Consider the following 21,603-nt stretch of genomic DNA (forward strand, 5'->3'; position numbering starts at 1 on the left):
TATTCCAGTCTTCAGTGTCACATGATCCTTCAAAAATCATTCTAATTATGATGATTTGAGAAACATATCTTACTGTTATAACAGTTGTGCTCATAAATCCAGGTCAATTTTACATTTAATAAAAGTTTATCTAACATATATACTAGTTCTCACTACTAAAAAGCAAAGGTTTATGCCTGTAATGCCTTAAAACGCAATGGTTCACTAACTGTGAAAAGTTCCAACTACTTTCTATTCACAAAACAAAACAACACGCAAACATAAAACACCTGTCAAGTGGGCCAAAAATTGTGCATTTGCAAAGTATTTTGAGAATCACTCAATTACATGTTTAGGGGAACAACTGACACTACTAAAACCGTTAATCGCAGTGGCGTGTCTCTCCGAGCACCTGTCGCCACAGTAATTGCGAGGCATGTTTTTGTCAATCATATCGGCGCAGAAGGAGCCGTCTAATAGCAGTCGGTTGTGCGTTTCCTCCCCGTACAGCTGGAGAAATCACGGTGGGACGGCTGACGGCTGAGGAGGTGGACAATGCCAGTCAAATGCCTAGAGCTGCAGTGGCTAAAATCACTAAAGGTTGTGTATAATTAGCAGAGGTCTGCGTGTCGTACGTTTCTAGAATCTATACTCTGAAATTTAGACTTTTGGACAGTCCAAGACACAGGACCAAGAGGCTAAACCAATCTTTATATGCCAAATGTCTTCCCTTCTCTGTTGTTTTACTCAAACATTGTATCTAGGAGGATTCAAAGTTGATCCCACTACAAAGAACGGCTACTTATAATAATTACGCGACTCAAATTACAAAGTTACATACCTATAAGAAACCTCAAGGCCTGAGAGAAACAATGCCAGAACTGGCTTGTCTACGAAGCCTGCTAAAATAGTTGACATTATTTATTTAGGGCTGTTATCTAATATCTCTGTCATCTACTGTATTTGTCTCCTTTATTCCCAGTTTATCAGAGCCTGAGGTTATAGATATCACCAATTACAGTTTACTTTGAAAATAAATTCAAGACAGAAGACCAATCACAATGCAGTGGTTGTGGTGTCGAAATAATGCTGTAAATTTGAATTTTACATTTCTTACAAACTTCTTTAAAAATACCAAAATAGATAGCATAGCTAAGGCTAAAATTATTAACTAAACTAATAATTATCTAGGGATTAATACTTTTATTCAATAGGATGCATTATGTTGATAAAAACTGACAGTAAGTACTTTTAGACTGTTACAAAAAAAATGACTTTAAAAACTATTTTAAAGTAAACGCTGTTCTTTCGAACTTTCTATTTATCCAAGAACCCTGAAAATAAAAATCAGTTTCCAAAAAATTATTAAGAGCACAACCGTTTTCAACATTGAAAACAACATATATGTATATATTAGGGGTGTAACGGTACGCAAAAATCACGGTTCGTTACGTACGGTTCGGTTCATTTTCGGTACAGTAAGGGAAAGAAATTCAAACATTAAACTGCAGGTTGTTTATTACTTTAAACTTTTTTTAACAATTTGTTTACACTTTTTTTTTAAACACTTTTTAACAAAATATATATATAATAAAAAATGAATAAGAAATAAAATAATGCTGCAAAGTTCTCCACTAAATAAAATACTCTGTCTCAAACCAATATCACATGATAAAATATAATGAAAAATATAAATAAATAACTATGATTACAGTGCAGCATTACCAATGCAGCAACAACAGTTTCAGTTTTTAGACCTGCTCAGATTTCGTTATTGCGTTGGACCGATCGGAATTAAGAGCAAAGATCTGTTTAAATGCCGACGGGAGCTGCGTTTGAATTACGGTCGTTTTTTTCCTAGTTGTAGTGATGATCACACTCGCGTGATGCCTTTTGAAAACTTTAGAATCAGCTGCAGGACGGGATTTGCGCTGAACGCGGAGACTTCCGCCACTTAATATGTTCGTTTGGAAACACGAAATTGTACCTATGTTCCGCACACATAATATTGCATTCGGTACACATGTGCACCGTACCGAAAGCCATGTACCGAAATGGTCTGGTACGAATACACGTACCGTTACTCCCCTAATATATATATATATATATATATATATATATATATATATATATATATATATATATATACACATACATACACACATACATACACACACACATATACATATATATATATATATATATATATATATATATATATACATACATACATATATATATATATATATATATATATATATATATATATATATGTGTGTGTGTGTGTGTGTGTGTGTATATATATATATATATATATTTCTTGAGCAGCAAATCAGCATATTAGAATGATTCCTTAGGGAAGAAATCAAAATATGTCAAATTATTTCACAATGTTGCCATTTTGCTGCATGTTTGATCAAATAAATGCATCTTAGGTGATCTATTCCAGAAACTACCCCGAACTTTTGAACAGTAGTAGTTTTTCAACACAACCGCTCGTGTTTTTGTGGTAAAGGATACAGAGCACAGCTTGAGCCACAGGAAGCCACTGGCTGCAGATGGCACTGAGGAGCACTTTGGGGTCCGAGTGTCTCAGGTCACGAGACATGACCTTTAACCCCAATGAGGTCACCATCTTCTCCACCTTTTCTTTGTCCCTGGAAAGAGAAACAGGAAATATACATTTAAAGTGATTAAAGTGAATTTATTATTTTATTTAATGCTATATTTCATGACTCAATTTTATATTATTATACACTAGCAAAATGTCACCACTGCTGAGGTCCATTTAATGCCATCAGTGTCATTTTAGTATTATTTATATACTACTACAGTATTTATTAATACTGTATTTTACATTTTAATATTATTCTTACATTTTAAGTTTTCATTTTAATTGTAGTTTAAGTTTTAGTAATTTTATTATGTGCTTTTGTCATTTTTAGTAGTTTTTTTTTAATTTCTGTTTTTTTTCTTTTCAGTTTTTTTTTTTGTACTTTTGTATTTTAGTGATTTTGCAATTTTACTTACACTTATTTTGTTATTAAGTTGTATTCATTTATTCAAGTGCTACATTTCTATTTAGCTTTAATTTATCTTTATTTCAGGTTTAGTAACTTTTTTTGGTAACTTTTGCAGCATTTCTAATTTTTTAATTGCAGCTAATATATATATATATATATATATATATATACATATATATATATATATATATATATATATATATATATATAAAGTTTATTTTAAACTTTTATATTATTAACTTTTATAAATGTTTATATTATTATATTATCATATGTGACTTTGACTTATGATTTTAATTTTTAATACTGCATTTTGCAGCACATTTGATTTCAGTGTGGAAAGACAAATCATGTGTTCATGTAAACTGCTAATTTGTACTGACAAATACATAGGAAGTTACCTTCTAGTGACCACAGCATCATACATATTCCAGATATTATCCAGGACAAGCTGCACAAACAGAGGTTTCTTTCCTTTGGACTATGAAGACAAAGAAAAACAGGGAGCAAATGAGCATAATGTCCGTAGGGAAAGTATATGAAAAACAGAATGCACAATACACAAATTAAGCTGCAGCATGTAAGCAACCCAGGGTTTGTAAGGAATCATTCATTTCTTTTAAGATTTGGAGCCATAATAAAAAGTCTCTGATGTGACTGAACAGGATCAAACTCTTCACTAACATAAATTCTCAAATGAGTTTAAAGACTCTTTCAGTACCGCAAAACAATGTTGCCGTCTGGAGGTCACATCGCCCTGCATAACCAACTCTCTCTGAATGAGATCTGTCTGCAAGAGCGGAATAACTGCAGTGATTGATCAGTCTGCGATGAAGATTATTATTTATTTTTTTTCTTCAACCGGTTTATTGAATCGAACTGTCAGAAAGAACTATTGGTGATCCGAAACCAATGCAACCGGTTCGTGAACGAGTCATTATCTGGCTCGGCTCGGCGTTAATCTTCAGTTCTCTCTTCACAGCAGTTCAGTCTGTGTACTGTTTGAGTAAATGAATTACTCCGGGATATTGGTTTGTTTTAACTCGGAGGGAGTGTCAGCCACATTAAACAAGTTAACAGCTTAAGTCATTTGTGGATTAATTCGTATTAGAGATGCGAACTGTTTAAAATGATTCAGTTCGATTTGGTGAACTGGTTCAAAAAGATCTGGTTACAGCGAATGATTCGTTCGCGAACAGGATATAACAAACTGCTTTGTTTTGAACTCTCTCTTACAACAGACACGGAAGAGAAGACAATGCTGAATAAAGTCGTAGTTTTTGCTATTTTTGGACCAAAATGTATTTTTGATGCTTCAACAAATTCTAACTGACCCTCTGATGTCACATGGACTACTTTGATGATGTTTTTCTTACCTTTCTGGACATGGACAGTATACCGTACACACAGCTTCAATGGAGGGACTGAGAGCTCTCGGACTACTTCTAAAATATCTTAAACTGTGTTCCAAAGATAAATGGAGGTGTTACTGGTTTAGAACAACATGAGGGTGAGTTATTAGTGACAGAATTTTCATTTTTGGGTGAACTATCCCTTTAACCAATGCACAAGATATCCTCATATTGTTTATGGGACAATGAAAAATTAACTTCAAGATATACAAATTAGCACATTTTTCCACATGCTTTAAATGTGGCCACCACTTCACATAATAATATCATTTGTAATATCACACTACAGGAAAGAGAATCAATAAGTTAAACCAAGATGTATAGAAAGACAACAAAATAACTTTAAATCAAGTCAATGATTGATTTTCAAAATGTAAAAACCTTTTAATTTCCTAAAAAAAATTAAAAATAAAAATAAATAATAAATCAATATATATAAAATCTACAAAATGTTTTTAGATAAAATAAGAACATTTTAAAAAACAATTAAGTCTACTAATTAATATAAAATAAATAAAATAGAAAATTAATAGCTTTATACAGAAAGAATGAAATTGATCAAAAGTAAAAATCTATTGTGCTGTTCTTTTGAACTTTATATTTTTATTCAAAATTCAGCATCACAGGAATAAAATAAAACATTCAAAGAGAGGACAGTTCTTTTAAATTGTAATATTTCATAATACTGTATTTACAATATTTTTGATCAAATAAATGCAGTTTTGGTGAGCAGAAGAGATTTTCTTCAAAAGCATAAAAAACTCTTATCGACCCCAAACTTTCGAAATGCAATGTGCTTTTTTTCAGTATTTTATTAATGCTCTTTAATTCAGAAATGTAAAACAAGTCCATCATAGAAGTGTAAAGTCAAATCACTGTCTGTATAATGTTCATGTATCATAATAATAGACCCAAATACAAAATATGAGAGTCACGTTATTGTATCCTGTTATAACACTGTATCTAGTTCTGCTTTGTCCGGATCATTTGTTCATGGGAAGGGAGAGGATGTTCTAGACTAATGTGTGAGTGTGTGTGCTCTCTAGTTACTAAGGTGAGGATTCAGAGGTAACTCACATCCATTAGCATAACTACGGCATATCTGAATGCCATTAATGGCACTACAAACCCAGAGCATCTAATGGAGGGTCTCTGCTGTCACATCACTCCTGTAGCTCTGGCAGCCCACTTCCTGTCACTCACTCAAAAGGAAACAGATGGATGTGGCTCCTTCAACATTTCCAAAGATAGTCAAACCGAGAATGTAATGTTAAAAACACTCTACTGAAAGCTGCAGCTCTTTCAGCTTTTAATGCACCAAAACACAGATCTTCCCCGAACTTCTTCAGGTTTGATGAAGGTAAATGTAAGACTTTTTAAAGAATGCAACAGAAGTTAAAGCTGCAAGCAGCGATGAATGGGCCCTCACACCCGGGCTCACCAGCAGCGAGTGGCACCAGTCAGTGGCACCAGCAAAAACTTATTACTGTCTTATTTCTGTTACATGTGTATACCAATTTTTGTACATGTAAATGAAACGTAGCTCGAGGTGCACTCCGTTGAAAGTGTATAGGTGGCGCTATCAAGCCATTTTTGCCACACCCGATGGACTATTGGTCTTTAGATCTGTTCAGGCCAGGACTCTTATGACACGTGAAGTTTGGGGAAGATCGGACATTTTATGCCTGAGTTATAATAATATCTTTTATTCCCATAGCGAGACATCGAACTTCGTCACGGCGCCATGGACACGCCCTTTAATGAAAACTCAAGATCTTCACAACTTAACATCGCACAGGCCTTTAGATTAGACTGACCACAAAAAAGACATTGATGTCATAAAATTTTTAGGAGTAGTTCGTCGCAGTGCAAAATAGGTTCAGGTTCGGAGTCTTATCAAACATGTGAAGTTTGGGGCAGATTGGACATTGTATGACGGAGTTATAGCAACTTCATTTTTCATGGCGAATTTTGATGATTCAAAAAAAAAAGAAAAATGAAGTTGCTACCGCCACGGACACGCCCTTCAACGAAAACTCAAGATCTTCGCAATTTAACATCGCAAAGGCCTTTAGATTAGGCATACCAAATTTGGTGTTGATCTGAATAAATCTCTAGGAGGAGTTCGTTAAAATACAACGCATGGAAATGACAAAAATTGCACAAAATGTGCTCATTATATTAAAAATAACTGACTTCCTGTTGGGTTTAGAATTTTGCTCCATGAGTCTTTATTGTAGGTATTGGTGTGTTACATATGTGTGCCAATTTTCGTGCATGTACGTGAAACATAGCTGGGAGGCTTTTGATTTTTTTAGCATAGGTGGCGCTGAAGAATAATAAGAAGAAACAGAGCAGATACAATAGGGTCCTCACACCATCGGTGCTCAGGCCCTAAATAGTGGATGACTCAGCAAATATACATCTGTGACATTTAATATTTTGGCTTTCATCACTATACATGTTTATCATTCATAGGAAAAACTACTGACATATCAAAAATTTGAGTCAGGGACCTTTGGTTGAGTTGACACAGAATGTACACGCAACATTTAATGTCATAATTTTATGACTTTCTGCTCCAATTTAAGACCTTGTAAGGCCTTAATTAAAAAAAGGAAAATTAAAGACTTTTTAAGACCTGCATAAACACTGCTTTCTCAAAATAAAGTACAAAAATATATATTTTCTCGGGTGAAAAACAACATATTGAAAACCCATACTGTGCTGAAACCATGACATAACGATGGCATCAGATGGTAATATCATGGAACTTTGCTGTTTTGCAATTGTTTTTATATGGTGTTATAAAGTATACTAATGTATTAGCATGGTACAAGTGCATAAGCCATGATAAAAAGTGTAGTACCTGAGCTCCCTTCATGATTTTTTGGGCTTTGGCGTTGAGGTAGAAATCACCCCACAGGGTCTTGAGCAGAACCGAGAAGCGGATGCCCATTTTCTGACTGTACATCTCAGCAAACTGATGAATTCTGTAAGATAATTAGAGAAAACACAACTCAGCATCATTATTTGCACTTGTCATTTGTTATTTATTACATTCCATTAATTTGTAAGAATATAGTTCAAAGATGTCTGTGACTTCAACAACGTCTCTAATATATGACAGCTGTAAGATCGCTGCATAATTAACAACTAAATTTAACAGAGTATTTACACAGCCGCAATGTTAAACATCACACCGAGTCATATTCAGTAAGATATCATTAGCCTTCATCTTCAAAAACTTATTTCTGTCAGAGCTGTGGAGCAGTGGTTAGTGCTTGTGAACGAAGACGCAATGGACATCCAGCTGCATCATATAATAGATATTAAGTATAATAGATACATCAGGGATTCTCTTAACTTCTTTTGCCAGCCAAACCCATTTGACATAAAATATTTACTTTAAGTAACCCATGAGATTTTCAGTTCATATTCGGAAGTAGCTTAGCGACAAAATTCAACTAGAAAGAGATGCCAATCTCGCTTGTGTTTTACTCGACAGGTGAGTTGTTTTGATTCGTATCTTTACATGTATGCTATTATAACGATCAACAAGATTAGTATTATGGGGCATACATGCCAAACGCGGGGCATCGCATCTCTAGACCCGCGTGACGACGCGTCTGATCCATAGTCTGATCGCGTCTTTGCATTGACTTTGTATCTAATCTACTCGCGCAAATCATTGAACTCGCAAATAGACTGGTGACGTAGGTCTGCGCGCATCTCTCAATACAAAGTACGCTGATTTTGGACGAGCATCCTTTGCGCATTCGACTCGTGAGGGTGATGTCCACGACGACGCAAATCCGGTAAATCTGCAAACAGCACCGTACTTGATAACTTCAGTCAGCTACTGCAATTTTCCTCTCTGTATATTTACAATAAAACGAAATAGGATATCAAATACCACTGCCTCCTTTCATTTTCATTTAAACATAATAACAGCTGCAGAAATGTACTTAGTTCAGGGATATGTGTATATATACAGCCATTACAATGAAATGAAACATTATATCAATTTGCCTTTTTTATTTTCATTTTAACATATAGATAAATTGAATATAGACCAAAGATAACCTGTTAGATTTACCCAAAACGAATTATATTTTATTTTTAACCACTAAAGAGACATCAGAGCCAGCGGCACATATCAGAAGGTCTAGCCGAGGTGAGGCTGCATCTCGGCGGATTCATGATCACTGAGCTCCTGCTGGTCCCTTGGATTTTTAAATAGGCGCTGTATTTATAAATAAACCACAGATTTGAGTTTTAAACAACTACATTCTCGCTTGAAATACTTTTAAAATTACATTTCATGACACAATAATAGTAATGTTTTGAATTTGATCCGAATAAATAGTGGTTGAACCCGACCAATGCTGCGTGAACTCAACCAATCAGCATCTTTAGCGCTCAAGTCCCGCCCCCGAAAGTTCCGGAACTTTGAAAAAGTACCACCTCGCCAGCAGGGACTTTCTGAGGGGCATTTTTTTACCCGGAACTTTATTTAGTTCCTGGTTCTTGAGGTGGAAACACACAGAGTACCAGGCCAAAGTCCGTAGTTCCTGGGTAAAGTTCCTGCGGTGGAAACGCGGCATAGGTCACTTCTTTCTGGTCTACATAAAAAGCACACTCAACTCAGACGTTTGTATTTCTGTTTGAGAGATTGATATGTAACATTTGCATTAGTTCAGCACAACATAACGACTTCTAGAAATCTCAAAACAAGTCATCCTTACGGTAATGGACTGAAACGAGTCTTTCTAGCCCATATGCTAATGTACCTTCTATGAGAATTAATCTTAAAAGAAAATAAATAGATGTACGAAGCACTTTAGAATGTGTACACTATGCCTCATTACACTTTCATTGTATAGAAAAGAGCAGCCCAGACATTTAGTCTAACATCATATTTTGTGTTTTTACTAAAGTAACTTTTTGGGTGGCCTTTTCTTTTAATCTTAAAAGGTCCTTGAGTCTGGAGTGCTTTCATCACAGTATAAAACATGCTGAAAGTAATAAACTTTAGTGCAAAAAGCATCCTCATGCTCATCAGACGAGAGCTAGATATATCCACCTACACTAGTCGTATTAATACTTTACTTTAGCTCTTGTTTCAAGTATCTAAAACCACCATTATGTAACACCACAAAAATGTGCAATACATTATTGAAATCTAGTATAGTAATGCCATCTTGTGAGCCATCGTGAGCACTACAATCACAGGCATGATGTAAAGTAGCAGGAAAGCCACCCATGAAAGCTGCTTTTGATCAAATATATTGACAAATTAAATGAATAAAATGTGAAAGTGCCCTCAGTTTGAGAAAGTGTCAGATGTACCTGAAGCCCCAGCCATCTATAGCGCTGGCAAACACCACATTTCCGCGGTCAGGATTAAAGTAGAGGTCTGAGTCATCGGTTTCTTCTAACCCTGCGCTCCAGTCGTACACCTGATCTGTGCTGCTGTTCTCTGTACAGCCGATCTGAGCTTCTGCGTCTTTCTCCGCTCGCTCCTCCAGGACTTTAGAGGTGAATAACGAGCCGGTAACTGCATTCACCTAAAGAACAGACCGAAAAACAAACATTTAAAGCCTAAAGTCAAAAACACAACTGCAAAAATGCAGATTTTTTTTTATGCGTTTGAAAGAAGCCACTAATGTCCACTGAAGCTGCATTAATTCAAAAACACAGTAAAAATATTGTAAAATAATATTGTTAACTATTATTACAATTAAAAATACATTCATTTATTGACTATTCATTAAATATTAATATCAATTGAAATTGATAATATTTTAAAATTTAATTTATTCCTGTGATCAAAGCTGAATTGTCAGCATCATTACTCCAGTCTTCAGTGTCACATGATCTTCAGAAATCATTATGATATGCTGATTTGCTGATCAAGAAACATTACTTATTATTATCAATGTGATGAAAAAAATATTTTTTGTGGAAAACAGATAACCTTGATTTTTTCAAAATAAATAGTAAGTTGAAAAGAACAGCATTCATTTGAAATAGAACTTTTAGTTACATTATAGATGTCTTTGTTGTCACCTAATGTGTCTTTGCTATATAAAACGATCAATGTATTTTAAAAATCGTACTGACTCCAATACGGATGTCATATAAATCATATAAAAATATATAAACAAACAAAACAAGAATAACATTTTCTGCTGTATGCAAGTTGACCTAAAAAAAAACGACATGATTCCTCTTTCACACATAAAATAGATGTGTGTACTAGTTTGCTCCAGAGCTTCAGCCGTGTTTTGGAGCTCTGACTCACCTGCTCTAGTATTTTCTGCAGGTGAGTGAACGCCTCCTGTGAAGTGAGCTTCAGCTCCACGATCAGCCGGTCCATTTTGTTGATGACAAGAACAGGACGGATATTCTCCAGCCAAGCTTGTCGTAGAACAACTTGTGTCTAAAGACGAAAAGAAAGAGAGATGGTGTAGAAGTTTTATAAACAGCACCATCATTTCGACCGCACAAGCATAGCTGTAAAGTAGATTCAGGAGGTTCAATGCAAAACATCTAGATTTCTAATATGTTTTTACTTATAGCATTGTGATTCATTGTGATTAAAATCAACATTTGATGTCTGGCGAACACTAAATCTGTATTTTGGACAAAGAATCAGTTGAAAATGCAAACGAAGGACATGAATCAAACTTACAAACTCTTATGTTATGATTTTTAATGAGATGCCATTTAATAACCTCTATTTTTACATGAAATAAAAACCAAAAACAGTGTTTAGGAAATGACCAAATAAAATGACGACCAAGTATAAAATGTGTGACAGTCATTGCAATCCCTCACAGGGATTAAAGTGTCAGTTCATTAAGACAGTCACTTGCTTCATTCCTGAATGATTCAGCCATTCGAACGAATCAATTGAATAAATGATTCACTGATAAAATTAGTAATTTGCTGCCACCTGCTGGCGGATTCAGTTTAATTTTTAGTGTATAATTTCAGTCAGTAGTGCTTTTCCTCCTAATTTAACAATTTAGGAGCACCTTTTGATCAATAATCAAAAAATTCTGATAAAAAAAAAATTAGCCTTCCTGATATTAGGTGACATTTAACTCCTTAAAGTGACTTACAGGAGTATTTTCTTTCTATCTGTCAAATTCAAAATAGTATGTTTATAAGTTTTTTAGTTTTTTCTATTTAAAGCAATATAATAAGAAGCAGAATAAGACAAACAAGTTACCAATCATATAAAATTAGTAATAGTTAATTAATTTGTACTACAAAGGCAGCACTGAAGAACACAAAGGTGGCCTGTAGGTACAGTTCCAGACGTTAAGTGAGGCTCAGAAGTGACATGAGTGCAATTCGATTCTTAAATTCATGTGGAGATTGTTTTAAATAGAACATTTTAAAAACAGAAATATTAAATGATTTAAATAACTGAAATAAGATAAAAATTAAACTGAATCCGCCAGCAGGTGGCAGCAAACTCACAGATTTTATCACTGAATCACTCATTCAACTGACTCATTCGAATGGCTGAATCATTCAGCAATGAAGCAAGTGGTTGCCTTTATGAACTGAAGGAACACACTTTATGAATCCCTGCACAATAAAACTAATACAGTAAAACTTGCAAGCTCAAATCACGGATGATACCTGCGGACACACTCCCTCAACGGCATCAACAACAACGATGGCCCCATCACACAGTCTGATGGCAGTGGACACCTCCGAGGAGAAGTCCACGTGACCGGGCGAGTCGATCAGATTAATGAGGTACTCGTTTCCTCCTGCAATGAGAGCGACAGCTCTTAACCATGAGTACATGAGCAGTACATGGTGCTGGATCCGCTACAGACCGCAGTGGCCATTACCTGTCGTGTAATGTAATGAAATAGCACTGGACTTCATAGTGATTCCCCTGATCTGCTCATCTTCTCTGCTGTCCAGATATCTCAGCTACAGGAACAGACAGAAAATATTTTGCATGAAGGATACTTTTTACATTTCACCCAAAAATGAAAATTATGTCATTAATAACTCACCCTCATGTCGTTCCAAACCCGTGAGACCTCCGTTTATCTTCGGGACACAGTTTAAGATATTTTAGATTTAGTCCGAGAGCTCTCAGTCCCTCCATTGAAGCTGTGTGTACGGTATACTGTCCATGTCCAGAAAGGTAAGAAAAACATCATCAAAGTAGTCCATGTGACATCAGAGGGTCAGTTAGAAGTATTTGAAGCAACGAAAATATATTTTGGTCCAACAATAGCAAACACTACGACTTTGCGAACGAATCATTCGATGTAACCGGATCTTTTTGAACCAGTTCACCAAATCGAACTGAATTGTTTTAAACGGTTCGCGTCTCCAATACGCATTAATCCGCAAATGACTTAAGCTGTTAACTTGTTTAATGTGGCTGACACTCCATCTGAGTTAATACAAACCAATATCCCGGAGTAATTCATTTACTCAAACAGTACACTGACTGAACTGCTGTGAAGAGAGAACTGAAGATGAACACCGAGCCGAGCCAGATAGCGAACAATAGACTGACTCGTTCACGAGTGAAGAACCGGTTGCATCGGTTTTCGGATCACCAGTACTTCTTTCGGACAATTCGATTCAATAAACCGGTTGAAGAAAACGGTTCACCGGTTCTTTTGCGCTCGACGTAATGATTTCATTTGCGATGATTTCCCTTAACATAACATTAGCACAGAATCAATCACCAAAAGAATCAGTTCGGTTCAGACGCCATGTGTGTCGGTTTGCTTCACGCTGAATACACGCACCGTATCATCAGCTCCTCCGTTCTCAAATCGGACGCGTCTGACAGAAACGGTTCTTCACTCGTGAACGAGTCAATGTTTCGCTCATTATCTGGCTCGGCTCGGTGTTCATCTTCAGTTCTCTCTTCACAGCAGTTCAGTCAGTGTACTGTTTGAGTGCATGCATTACTCCGGGATATTGGTTTGTTTGAACTCAGAGGGAGTGTCAGCCACATTAAAAAAGTTAAAAGCTCAAGTCATTTGTGGATTAATTCGTACTGGAGACGTGAACCGTTTAAAACGAATGATTCGTTTGCGAACCGGATATCACAAACTGCTTTGTTTTGAACTCTCTCTCACAACAGACTCGGAAGAGAAGACAATGCTGAATAAAGTCGTCGTTTTTGCTATTTTTGGACCAAAATGTATTTTCGATGCTTCAAAAAGTTCTAACTGACCCTCTGATGTCACATGGACTACTTTGATGATGTTTTTCTTACCTTTCTGGACATGGACAGTATACCGTACACACAGCTTCAATGGAGGGACTGAGAGCTCTCAGACTAAATCTAAAATATCTTAAACTGTGTCCCAAAGATAATCGGAGGTCTCACGGGTTTGGAACGACATGAGGGTGAGTTATTAGTGACATAATTTTAATTTTTCGGTGAACTAACCCTTTAAGCAATCCGATTATTTCCCTCTGGTTTTATGGGTTGATAATGGTTGGGGTTGGAGATAGGGAGGGACAGGGATATGACTATGTTTGTTCGATAATAAATAAATAGAAATGCTGACTCCATTCAAAAATATACAAAGAGTGCAACATGCTCTGCTATCTTGTAATGCTTCCTTTTATTGAGTCAAACTGGTTTCCAAACCAGTCTGAATAGTTCACAGGAGTCATCAGTCTGAATCAACTCAGATCACTCACTCACTGAACTGAAGGATGACTTGAAATTAGTTGCATTAGTTGTGAGATCAGTGAAACCTTTTTCAATCAATATTATTTTAGTATAATTTAAATGATATTACAGTATCTATTCTATTTTTAATTAGATTTTATTTGCATATTTTAAGGTTTCATTTTAAGTTTTGGTTTTAGTTATGTGCTTTTTTTTTTAGTTTTTGATTTTTAATGTCTATTTAGCTTTAATTTATTTTATTTCAGTTTAAATGAGAACTTCAAATTACCATTTATTTATTTATAATTTCATTCATTGCTTAGGTTTGTTTACGCTTTTCATATATATTTTTTTTTGTTTTACATTAATTTATAATTGGGATTTAGTTGTACTTACCAACATCAGTAAGAAAATATAGATCATCATAATTCTATCATAATAATAATACTTAATTTAAAAACACACACAATACAGTAGTGTGCAAAAGTCTTAGGCCGTTAGTATTTTCACCACCAAGTCAGTCAGGAAATATCTGTTTACATTTGTTAAACATTTCTTTTGCCATTAATTGTAATAATCCAGTAAGATTTTTGTATGCACAAGGAGTCTGACGACAACCAATGCTGCACACAGAGATCTGATCTCATCATCATCAGTCTGTCTGGGATTACGTGAAGAAACAGAACAAATTGAGACAGACTCAGTCCAGAAGAATCCACAAGTCCACTTACCTTTCCAGCTAGACGACTGGATATAATCCCATTACTTGCCACCAGAGAGTCTGCTAATGTCGTCTTCCCTGCGGGCAACGCACATTCACAAACACACAGTTTCAAGTTTTAACTTAAATCCTGTGGTAGCTGCCAAACAATTAATAAAAACAAAGATCTGACACACATAAACATCCTTTAAACTCACCATGATCTACATGAGCAAGAATGCACAGATTCCTGATGTGTGGTATTTTCTTCTGCAGTGCTATTATCTTCTCCAAACTTGCGTCACGCATTTTGACTTTTCTGCACCATGAAGATGAAGCAAAAAAGGTGAATATCACGTCATTATTAGTGAAAATACATATGCAGCAACCCCAAAAAGCATGCATTTGAGCTTAGGTTGCTTTAAACTGTATGCCTGTCATTGCATTATATTGTATATATTCTAGAATGCTTCACCACATTCGTCAACAATTTTGACTTAGTGTTGTCATAAATACAGATACATAAAGAGGACAGTTATGGTTATAGATGGTTGAAAGGATGAAAAGTGGTGGTTTGGGTATACAATCAAAGCGGAATGGTTAAACGTCCTTCAGATGATTTATTTTTAACAGTATGTCAATTCTTTTATGATTTCAAAACTTGTTGTGAAATGTTTTGCCTTTTAAACGACATTTGTTTTGACATTTTGTTATTCCAAGTGTTTCCTAATTCTTTCTTAAACACAGAATGTGTCGATCGGTTTCTATTCTAGTTGTCGATCTTTATAAAACATAAAATAAATGCGGCACATTATTTCACACATTCTCTCGTGCAGACTCATTTGACACAAGCATGTGCAACTTTTCAAAACAACGTCCATTCAACTAAAACTGACAGGTTCTTAAACAACAGCAAACATATATGATGTCGTAAAAATTAAACGCGCATCCTCGCTAAACATTGATTATTGAATGTTTATTTTTGAAATTAAAAATTGATACACAACGCTACATTTATTAAATTAACTTTAATAATACCATCATCATGACAAATGACAACAGACACTCACATGTTTCCTCTAGTCCAGGAAGCGCAAAAGTGCGTAGTGACCGTCGCACGCGTCATACGTAATAAGTTAATCTGCGTCATCACTAGGACGCCGCAAACATTAGTTGCCGGGGAAACAGAACGCTTAGTACAAGACAACGCCAGCAAGCAGTGGGTAGAAGAAAATTGATAATTTTCCTCAATAAACCGAGGAAAATGACACGGCTTTGTATCTGTGACATGTGCAGCTGTGGGTAAGAGTATTTTGAGTGTGTTTGTCTGTTTTTGTAGTTCTGTTTGAAGCCCGAGAAGGTGTTTTGTATAATTGATAGGTAAATGGTGACAGAAATATCAAGTGACGTTAATTGAACAAATTCTGAAAATAAATCTTGACGGGCAGAAAAGTTAAAATAATTTAATATTTAATTTATTTTAATACATTTTAATAATGTTTTTGAAATTAAAAACCAATAAACTAAAATAATTAATTTTGAAAAAAATCTATTTCGTTATTTACCATTTTATATCTTTGCGTAATTGATTGGGAAATAGTGAAGAAAATGTCAAGTAGCCAGTTTAATTTCATAAAAATGTTCATTTAAAACCTGTTAACTGTCACTCACATTTTTGAACATAGACTTGAAAGTGCATGATCCAAACCTACATTTTTATAATTCATGACTGAAAACATTTTGTAACATGATTTTGATGTACTATTTTCATGGTAATGCAATGTTTGTTTTTAATATGGGTTTCAAAAGGAAGAATTTTTCGATTTTTCAAGTGATATATAATTTCTGAAGATTTCAAAAGTGTGATAGAGAAAAAGGCAACAAAGAAGACTTTTTTTTTTTGACAAAGGTCAGAACTTCTGTTATGATGTTGGTTTTTGAGGTGCACTCTTGCCATAAATTAATCTATTACTTTTCCTACATAATTGTTAACAAAAATGATTGGTAAAATATCAATTTAGGAGTCTTAGACCTTTCCAACGATATATAGTTTGTCATGATTAGATTAGGATTTAATTGTAATATGGTGAAGTAAACGTAGGCATCCCACCGAGGGGCCGGGTGACAGTTAAATTAAATTAAATTAAATTAAATTTATGCATTTAGCAGACGCTTTTATCCAAAGCAACTTACAGTGCATTCAGGCTATCAATTTTTTACCTATTAACAGGTTTTAATCAATTGCTTTCAGTCTGAAGCAAATGTAAGTCCTCAATACACTTGTAGTAAAAAGAAAATAATATGGATTAATGAGTGTGTATTGGATTGGGCCTGTAGTTAGTGACAGAGTTTGTTGTATATCTGTTGCCCTGGACTACACAAAACATGTTCAGTAAAAGTACTGCAGAAACTGACAAGATTCTCTTGGTGAAAGACAATATTAATGAGTTTTATGTCTTCTCAGACGTGTCAATTATTATATTTGGGTCCTCTGCCTTAAATGCTTCTCTATTATCTCCAGCCGCCACCGTTGCACACACCAGCCCACAGCACTTTACAAGAAAGGCAGTCAGACTAATGTGTTGTCAGAGTACTCTGAGAAGTATCCTGCCTATAAAGGGCACACGCGGCCCAAGAGCCTCAAGCCCCAGCTGCAGTATAAAGCTCATCAGGACACGATGGAAGGAACAACCACCTTCAGGTACGTTCTGAGAATTTGTGACTAATCTTTAATCAAATAATTTACTGTGTTTTATATGTACATTAACAACTGATCTGCTCACTAGGACTGGATCGATTTTCTTTGGCTTAAAAGAAATGCAAAGTGTCAGTAAACTAAATCTTAAAACGGCTCCTCCATGTCCTTCTGTTGGCTTCAGAATGTCATATAACCTTTTGTTTTTTTTTCTTTAACTGTGTGTATAGGATGGACTATATCCCGTATATGATCACCCGTCGCCCTGAGAAGCCGCAGGCCGAGTACAAGCCCAAGCCTGGAGAGATTGACTTAGGAACGACCTATAAACAAGACTTCAACCCATATGAAGTGCAACCTTTTGTTCCTTCACGTCCTAAAGAGAGAGATTATACCACGAATGCAAAACTGGACACTGTACCCACCTATACAGGTAATGACAATCTAGGTCAGTTAGGTCATGTGATGCTTTCAGAGCATGCAGTTTCAGAATACATACTGAACAAAGGGAGTATTTTGTATTAACAACTACATGTAGTTATCAACTGTTACTTAGATAATAATCAAGTATATCTGGATTTAAATGTATTTATTCTCAGCAAGTAACATCTTACACACTACTGTTCAAAGGTCTGGGGTGAGTAAGATTTGTATTATTTTTTTACATTTATTTCAATTTATTTATTTGTATTTATATATATATATATATATATATATATATATATATATATATATATATATATATATATATATATATATATATATATATATAGTTTAAGTTTAGTTTTTTTACTTCTATTTTAGCAAGGATGCATTCAAATGATCAAAAGTGACAGCAGTTGGCCGATTTGTCAAAGAATCCTGAAAAAAAAATACTATCATTGAATTCCACTAAACTTATTAAGCAGCACAACCATTTTCAGCAATGATAATAATAAATACCAGAAATGTTTTTTGAGCAGCAAATCAGCATACTTCTGAAGGATCATGTGACATTGAAGACTGGAGTAATGATGCTGAAAATTCTGCTTTACATCACAGGAATAAATTACATTTTAAAGCATATTCAAATAAACAACAGTTATTTTTAATTTTAATCATATTTAAAAAATATAACTGTATTTTTGATCAAATAAACGCAGCCTTGGTGAGTGTAAAAGGCTTATTTTAAAAACATTAAAAAAATCTTACCAACCCCAAACTTGGGAGTATGAATGGTAGTACTGTTCAGTTTACCATAAAAGCCAACAATATTTTCAGTACACAGTACAAAAGCTTGTTTAAAACTCAAGTGAAATGCATAAAAATAATTTATTACAGTAAATGCCTTTGTTTGTTAGTAAAAGTTTTGTATGACGTTTTTAAAGAGGATTTTCGTCAGTGGGAGATCAGCAGACGGGAACTGACCAAGCCTGACACACCATATCAACCCCCTTCTGCAAAGTTTGGGAATTCCACGACATTCCAGGATGATTTCGTCCACCGAGGCCTCGTGCCACGAGAGAGCTACAAGCCCCCAAACATAGCCAAGCTATCCGATACTCCTTTCGAAAACATGACCAGCAACAAGCTCTCATATGTTCCACACGCTCTAGAAGCCCGGTACATTAAACCGCCAATAGAATACAAACCCAGCAGCCAACCTTTCCAGGACCTCACCACCCATCGACAAGACTATCAAGGCCTGCCGAGTCATCCAACCAAAAGCTGCAAGCCTGAGCTGCTCAAAGCGGCCACCAATAAGCCCTTCCAGGGCAGCACGGAATTCCGTGAGCGTTTCCAGCAGTGGCCCGTATCCCCCCGGCAGATACAGAAGTCGGTGGAGTACATGAGTCCAACAGAGCACATGGACCTGACTACCACCTCGCACACAGACTACATCAAGCACCAAATCCAGCCCTTCATTTCCGCCAAACCCTTCTCACTTCCCACTAAGTCCTCCAGGCCCTTTCAGGGCAACACCACTATGAGAGATGACTTCCAGCCGTGGGTGGCGCAGCGTCAAAGCATGATCCGGAAACAAGAGGAAATCCAGCGAGCCAGTGGGAAAATGGAAGATCTAACCACTTTCAGGGCCCATTTCATTCAGCATGAGCCTCAGCCTAGTTTTAGCTTCAAGCCCCGAAATGCACCGCTGCGGACCGACGTTCCCCTTCTGAACGAGACCATGTACAGCACAGAGTTCACGCCCAAGAAGATCACCATGTGTCTGGCTGGTTTAGAGTATCCACCAGGGTTTGTTTTTGATAATTGCGATGATCGAGGCCACCGCTTCTTCCGCAAGATGACGTCGGCTGACAAGATTGAGACGCCGAAGGAAATGGTCTCGACAACTTAGGAAAGTCATCAGGTTGTTTCTATAAAAGGAAACATACAATAGCATACAATACGATCTCTCTAAATGATTGTAGTCCTACAGGGAATCGTACTGAATTACGATTAAAGGTCAGTGTGTTGAACCTTTCATAAAACATTGATTATGCATAGTTAAAAAAAATTAATTAGGATGAAACTGCAAGACAGTTTTGTAGGATACATGTAGTGAAAATACTATAAGTTGTCAAATAAATCAGTTTTTGACAATACCAATTAATACGCTAGTTAAAATATTCTTTTCTTCAGCAAGAACACATTAAATTATTCAGAAGTGACAGCATAGATATTTATAATGTTACAAAGAATGTCTATTAAAAAAAAATGCTGTTCTTTTGAATAGTCTTAAAGAAATGTAGAACTGTTTCCACAAAAATATGAAGCCGCATGACATTTTCAACATTGATATCAATCAGAAATGTTTCTTGATCAGCAAATCAGCAAAATCAGTATGATTTCTGAAGGATCATGTGACTCTGAAGACTGGAGGAATGATGCTAAAAAAATTCAACTTTGATTCACAGGAAGAAATGAAATTAAAAAATATATTCAAATAGAAAACAGTTTTTACTATATTTTTGATCAAATAAATGCAGCTGTTTAAATGACAGTGTAGTTAACACATAAAACACGCTTTTAAACATTACACAATAATTGATTGTTTTAACCACAATACAGAATAAAGATATGTAAACTGATTGGTAAAACTGTTTATTGTATTTGTATCACATAGACTGTTTGCAATATTGACACGAATAGTACCAAAACTGGCGCTTCCTTAACAGACTCATGTAGCGGCGCTTCTTCCATATACTCCACCAATAAAATGCAATGGATTAAATTCATGGATAAATTCAGTTAGTGGCTTATGTACAACATTTGTTGATGTACTAAAAATGCATGCATAAAGGCCAGTAGGAAACCATTATATTAGAGATATGAATTATTCACTTCAAGTGCTATAAGTACATAGGTATGTGTTGTGTTTAATCTTAAATATGGATTATAAAGACAAACTAAACCAAGTAAGAAAATAAAATCAAGACTTTCTACACTCAATGTACAATATTGCACTTAAAAACATTATATACAAGACATATTTTACAATGCAGCACACTGGTTGAACACAAAACTTACATCTAAAAGACGGCTGGAGAAATGTGACTTATGGCACGTCATTTCAATCAGTCAACAGATTTTTGTCATACATTCTACGTCCATATTAAAACATCAGTATTTTTATCAAGTCAACATGAGAACAAATTGGACTCTTTCTACTTCCTTAAAACATGCTACTGCTCTTATTGTGCATGATTTATCAGTGCATGTTATTAAAAAAAAATTCTTCATGTTTATATAATAAATGTTTATATAATAAATATAATAACTTAATAGAAGCTTATTTCCACCAAAGAATAAAAAGATAGCGTTGACTTTATTTGACAGTTATGGCCTTTTCTCTTAATTTTAATTACATTTTGTAATTATTTTAATTGAATTTCAATTGAATTCATAGCTAATGACATAGCTAACGATATAAATTTCTAGTTCGGTGTAAAAAGTCATAATTACGAGATGCTAACTTGCAATTGCAAGATAAAAGCTTGCCATTCTAAGACAAAAAGTCTGAAATTTTAGATATAAATGTGCAACTGTGAAAAAAAGTCAAAATTTTCTTATCAGACTTTAGACTTTTCTTATCAGAATTGCAAGAAAAAAGTCTGAATTGTGACATATAA

The 21,603-nt window shown here is 35.1% G+C and overlaps 2 protein-coding genes across 2 annotated transcripts in view; one reads left to right on the forward strand and one right to left on the reverse strand.

Annotated features, from left to right (window-relative positions):
- Positions 1-15,937, reverse strand: part of LOC132101451 (elongation factor-like GTPase 1) — an 85,141-nt gene extending 69,204 nt beyond the window's left edge. Inside the window, exons 1-10 of the mRNA XM_059506429.1 lie at positions 15,867-15,937; positions 15,015-15,115; positions 14,828-14,895; positions 12,292-12,376; positions 12,074-12,207; positions 10,722-10,859; positions 9,767-9,984; positions 7,284-7,407; positions 3,404-3,483; positions 2,500-2,636 (exon numbers count right to left, since the gene is read on the reverse strand). Of these exons, the coding sequence (XP_059362412.1) occupies positions 2,500-2,636; positions 3,404-3,483; positions 7,284-7,407; positions 9,767-9,984; positions 10,722-10,859; positions 12,074-12,207; positions 12,292-12,376; positions 14,828-14,895; positions 15,015-15,115; positions 15,867-15,922 (1,141 nt within the window). The 5' untranslated portion in view covers positions 15,923-15,937. The remainder of the gene's footprint in view (positions 1-2,499; positions 2,637-3,403; positions 3,484-7,283; positions 7,408-9,766; positions 9,985-10,721; positions 10,860-12,073; positions 12,208-12,291; positions 12,377-14,827; positions 14,896-15,014; positions 15,116-15,866) is intronic.
- Positions 15,938-15,977: 40 nt separating this feature from the next.
- On the forward strand, positions 15,978-21,151 carry LOC132101446 (stabilizer of axonemal microtubules 2-like). Its single transcript, XM_059506414.1, has 4 exons — positions 15,978-16,098; positions 17,318-17,497; positions 17,722-17,924; positions 18,859-21,151. The coding sequence occupies exons 1-4, from the start codon at positions 16,061-16,063 to the stop codon at positions 19,827-19,829; spliced, it is 1,392 nt and encodes a 463-aa protein (XP_059362397.1). The 5' UTR covers positions 15,978-16,060; the 3' UTR covers positions 19,830-21,151.
- The last annotated feature ends 452 nt before the right edge of the window (positions 21,152-21,603 follow it).

This window comes from Carassius carassius, chromosome 2 (assembly GCF_963082965.1).
Source record: "Carassius carassius chromosome 2, fCarCar2.1, whole genome shotgun sequence".
In the NCBI taxonomy this organism is placed as follows: domain Eukaryota; kingdom Metazoa; phylum Chordata; class Actinopteri; order Cypriniformes; family Cyprinidae; genus Carassius; species Carassius carassius.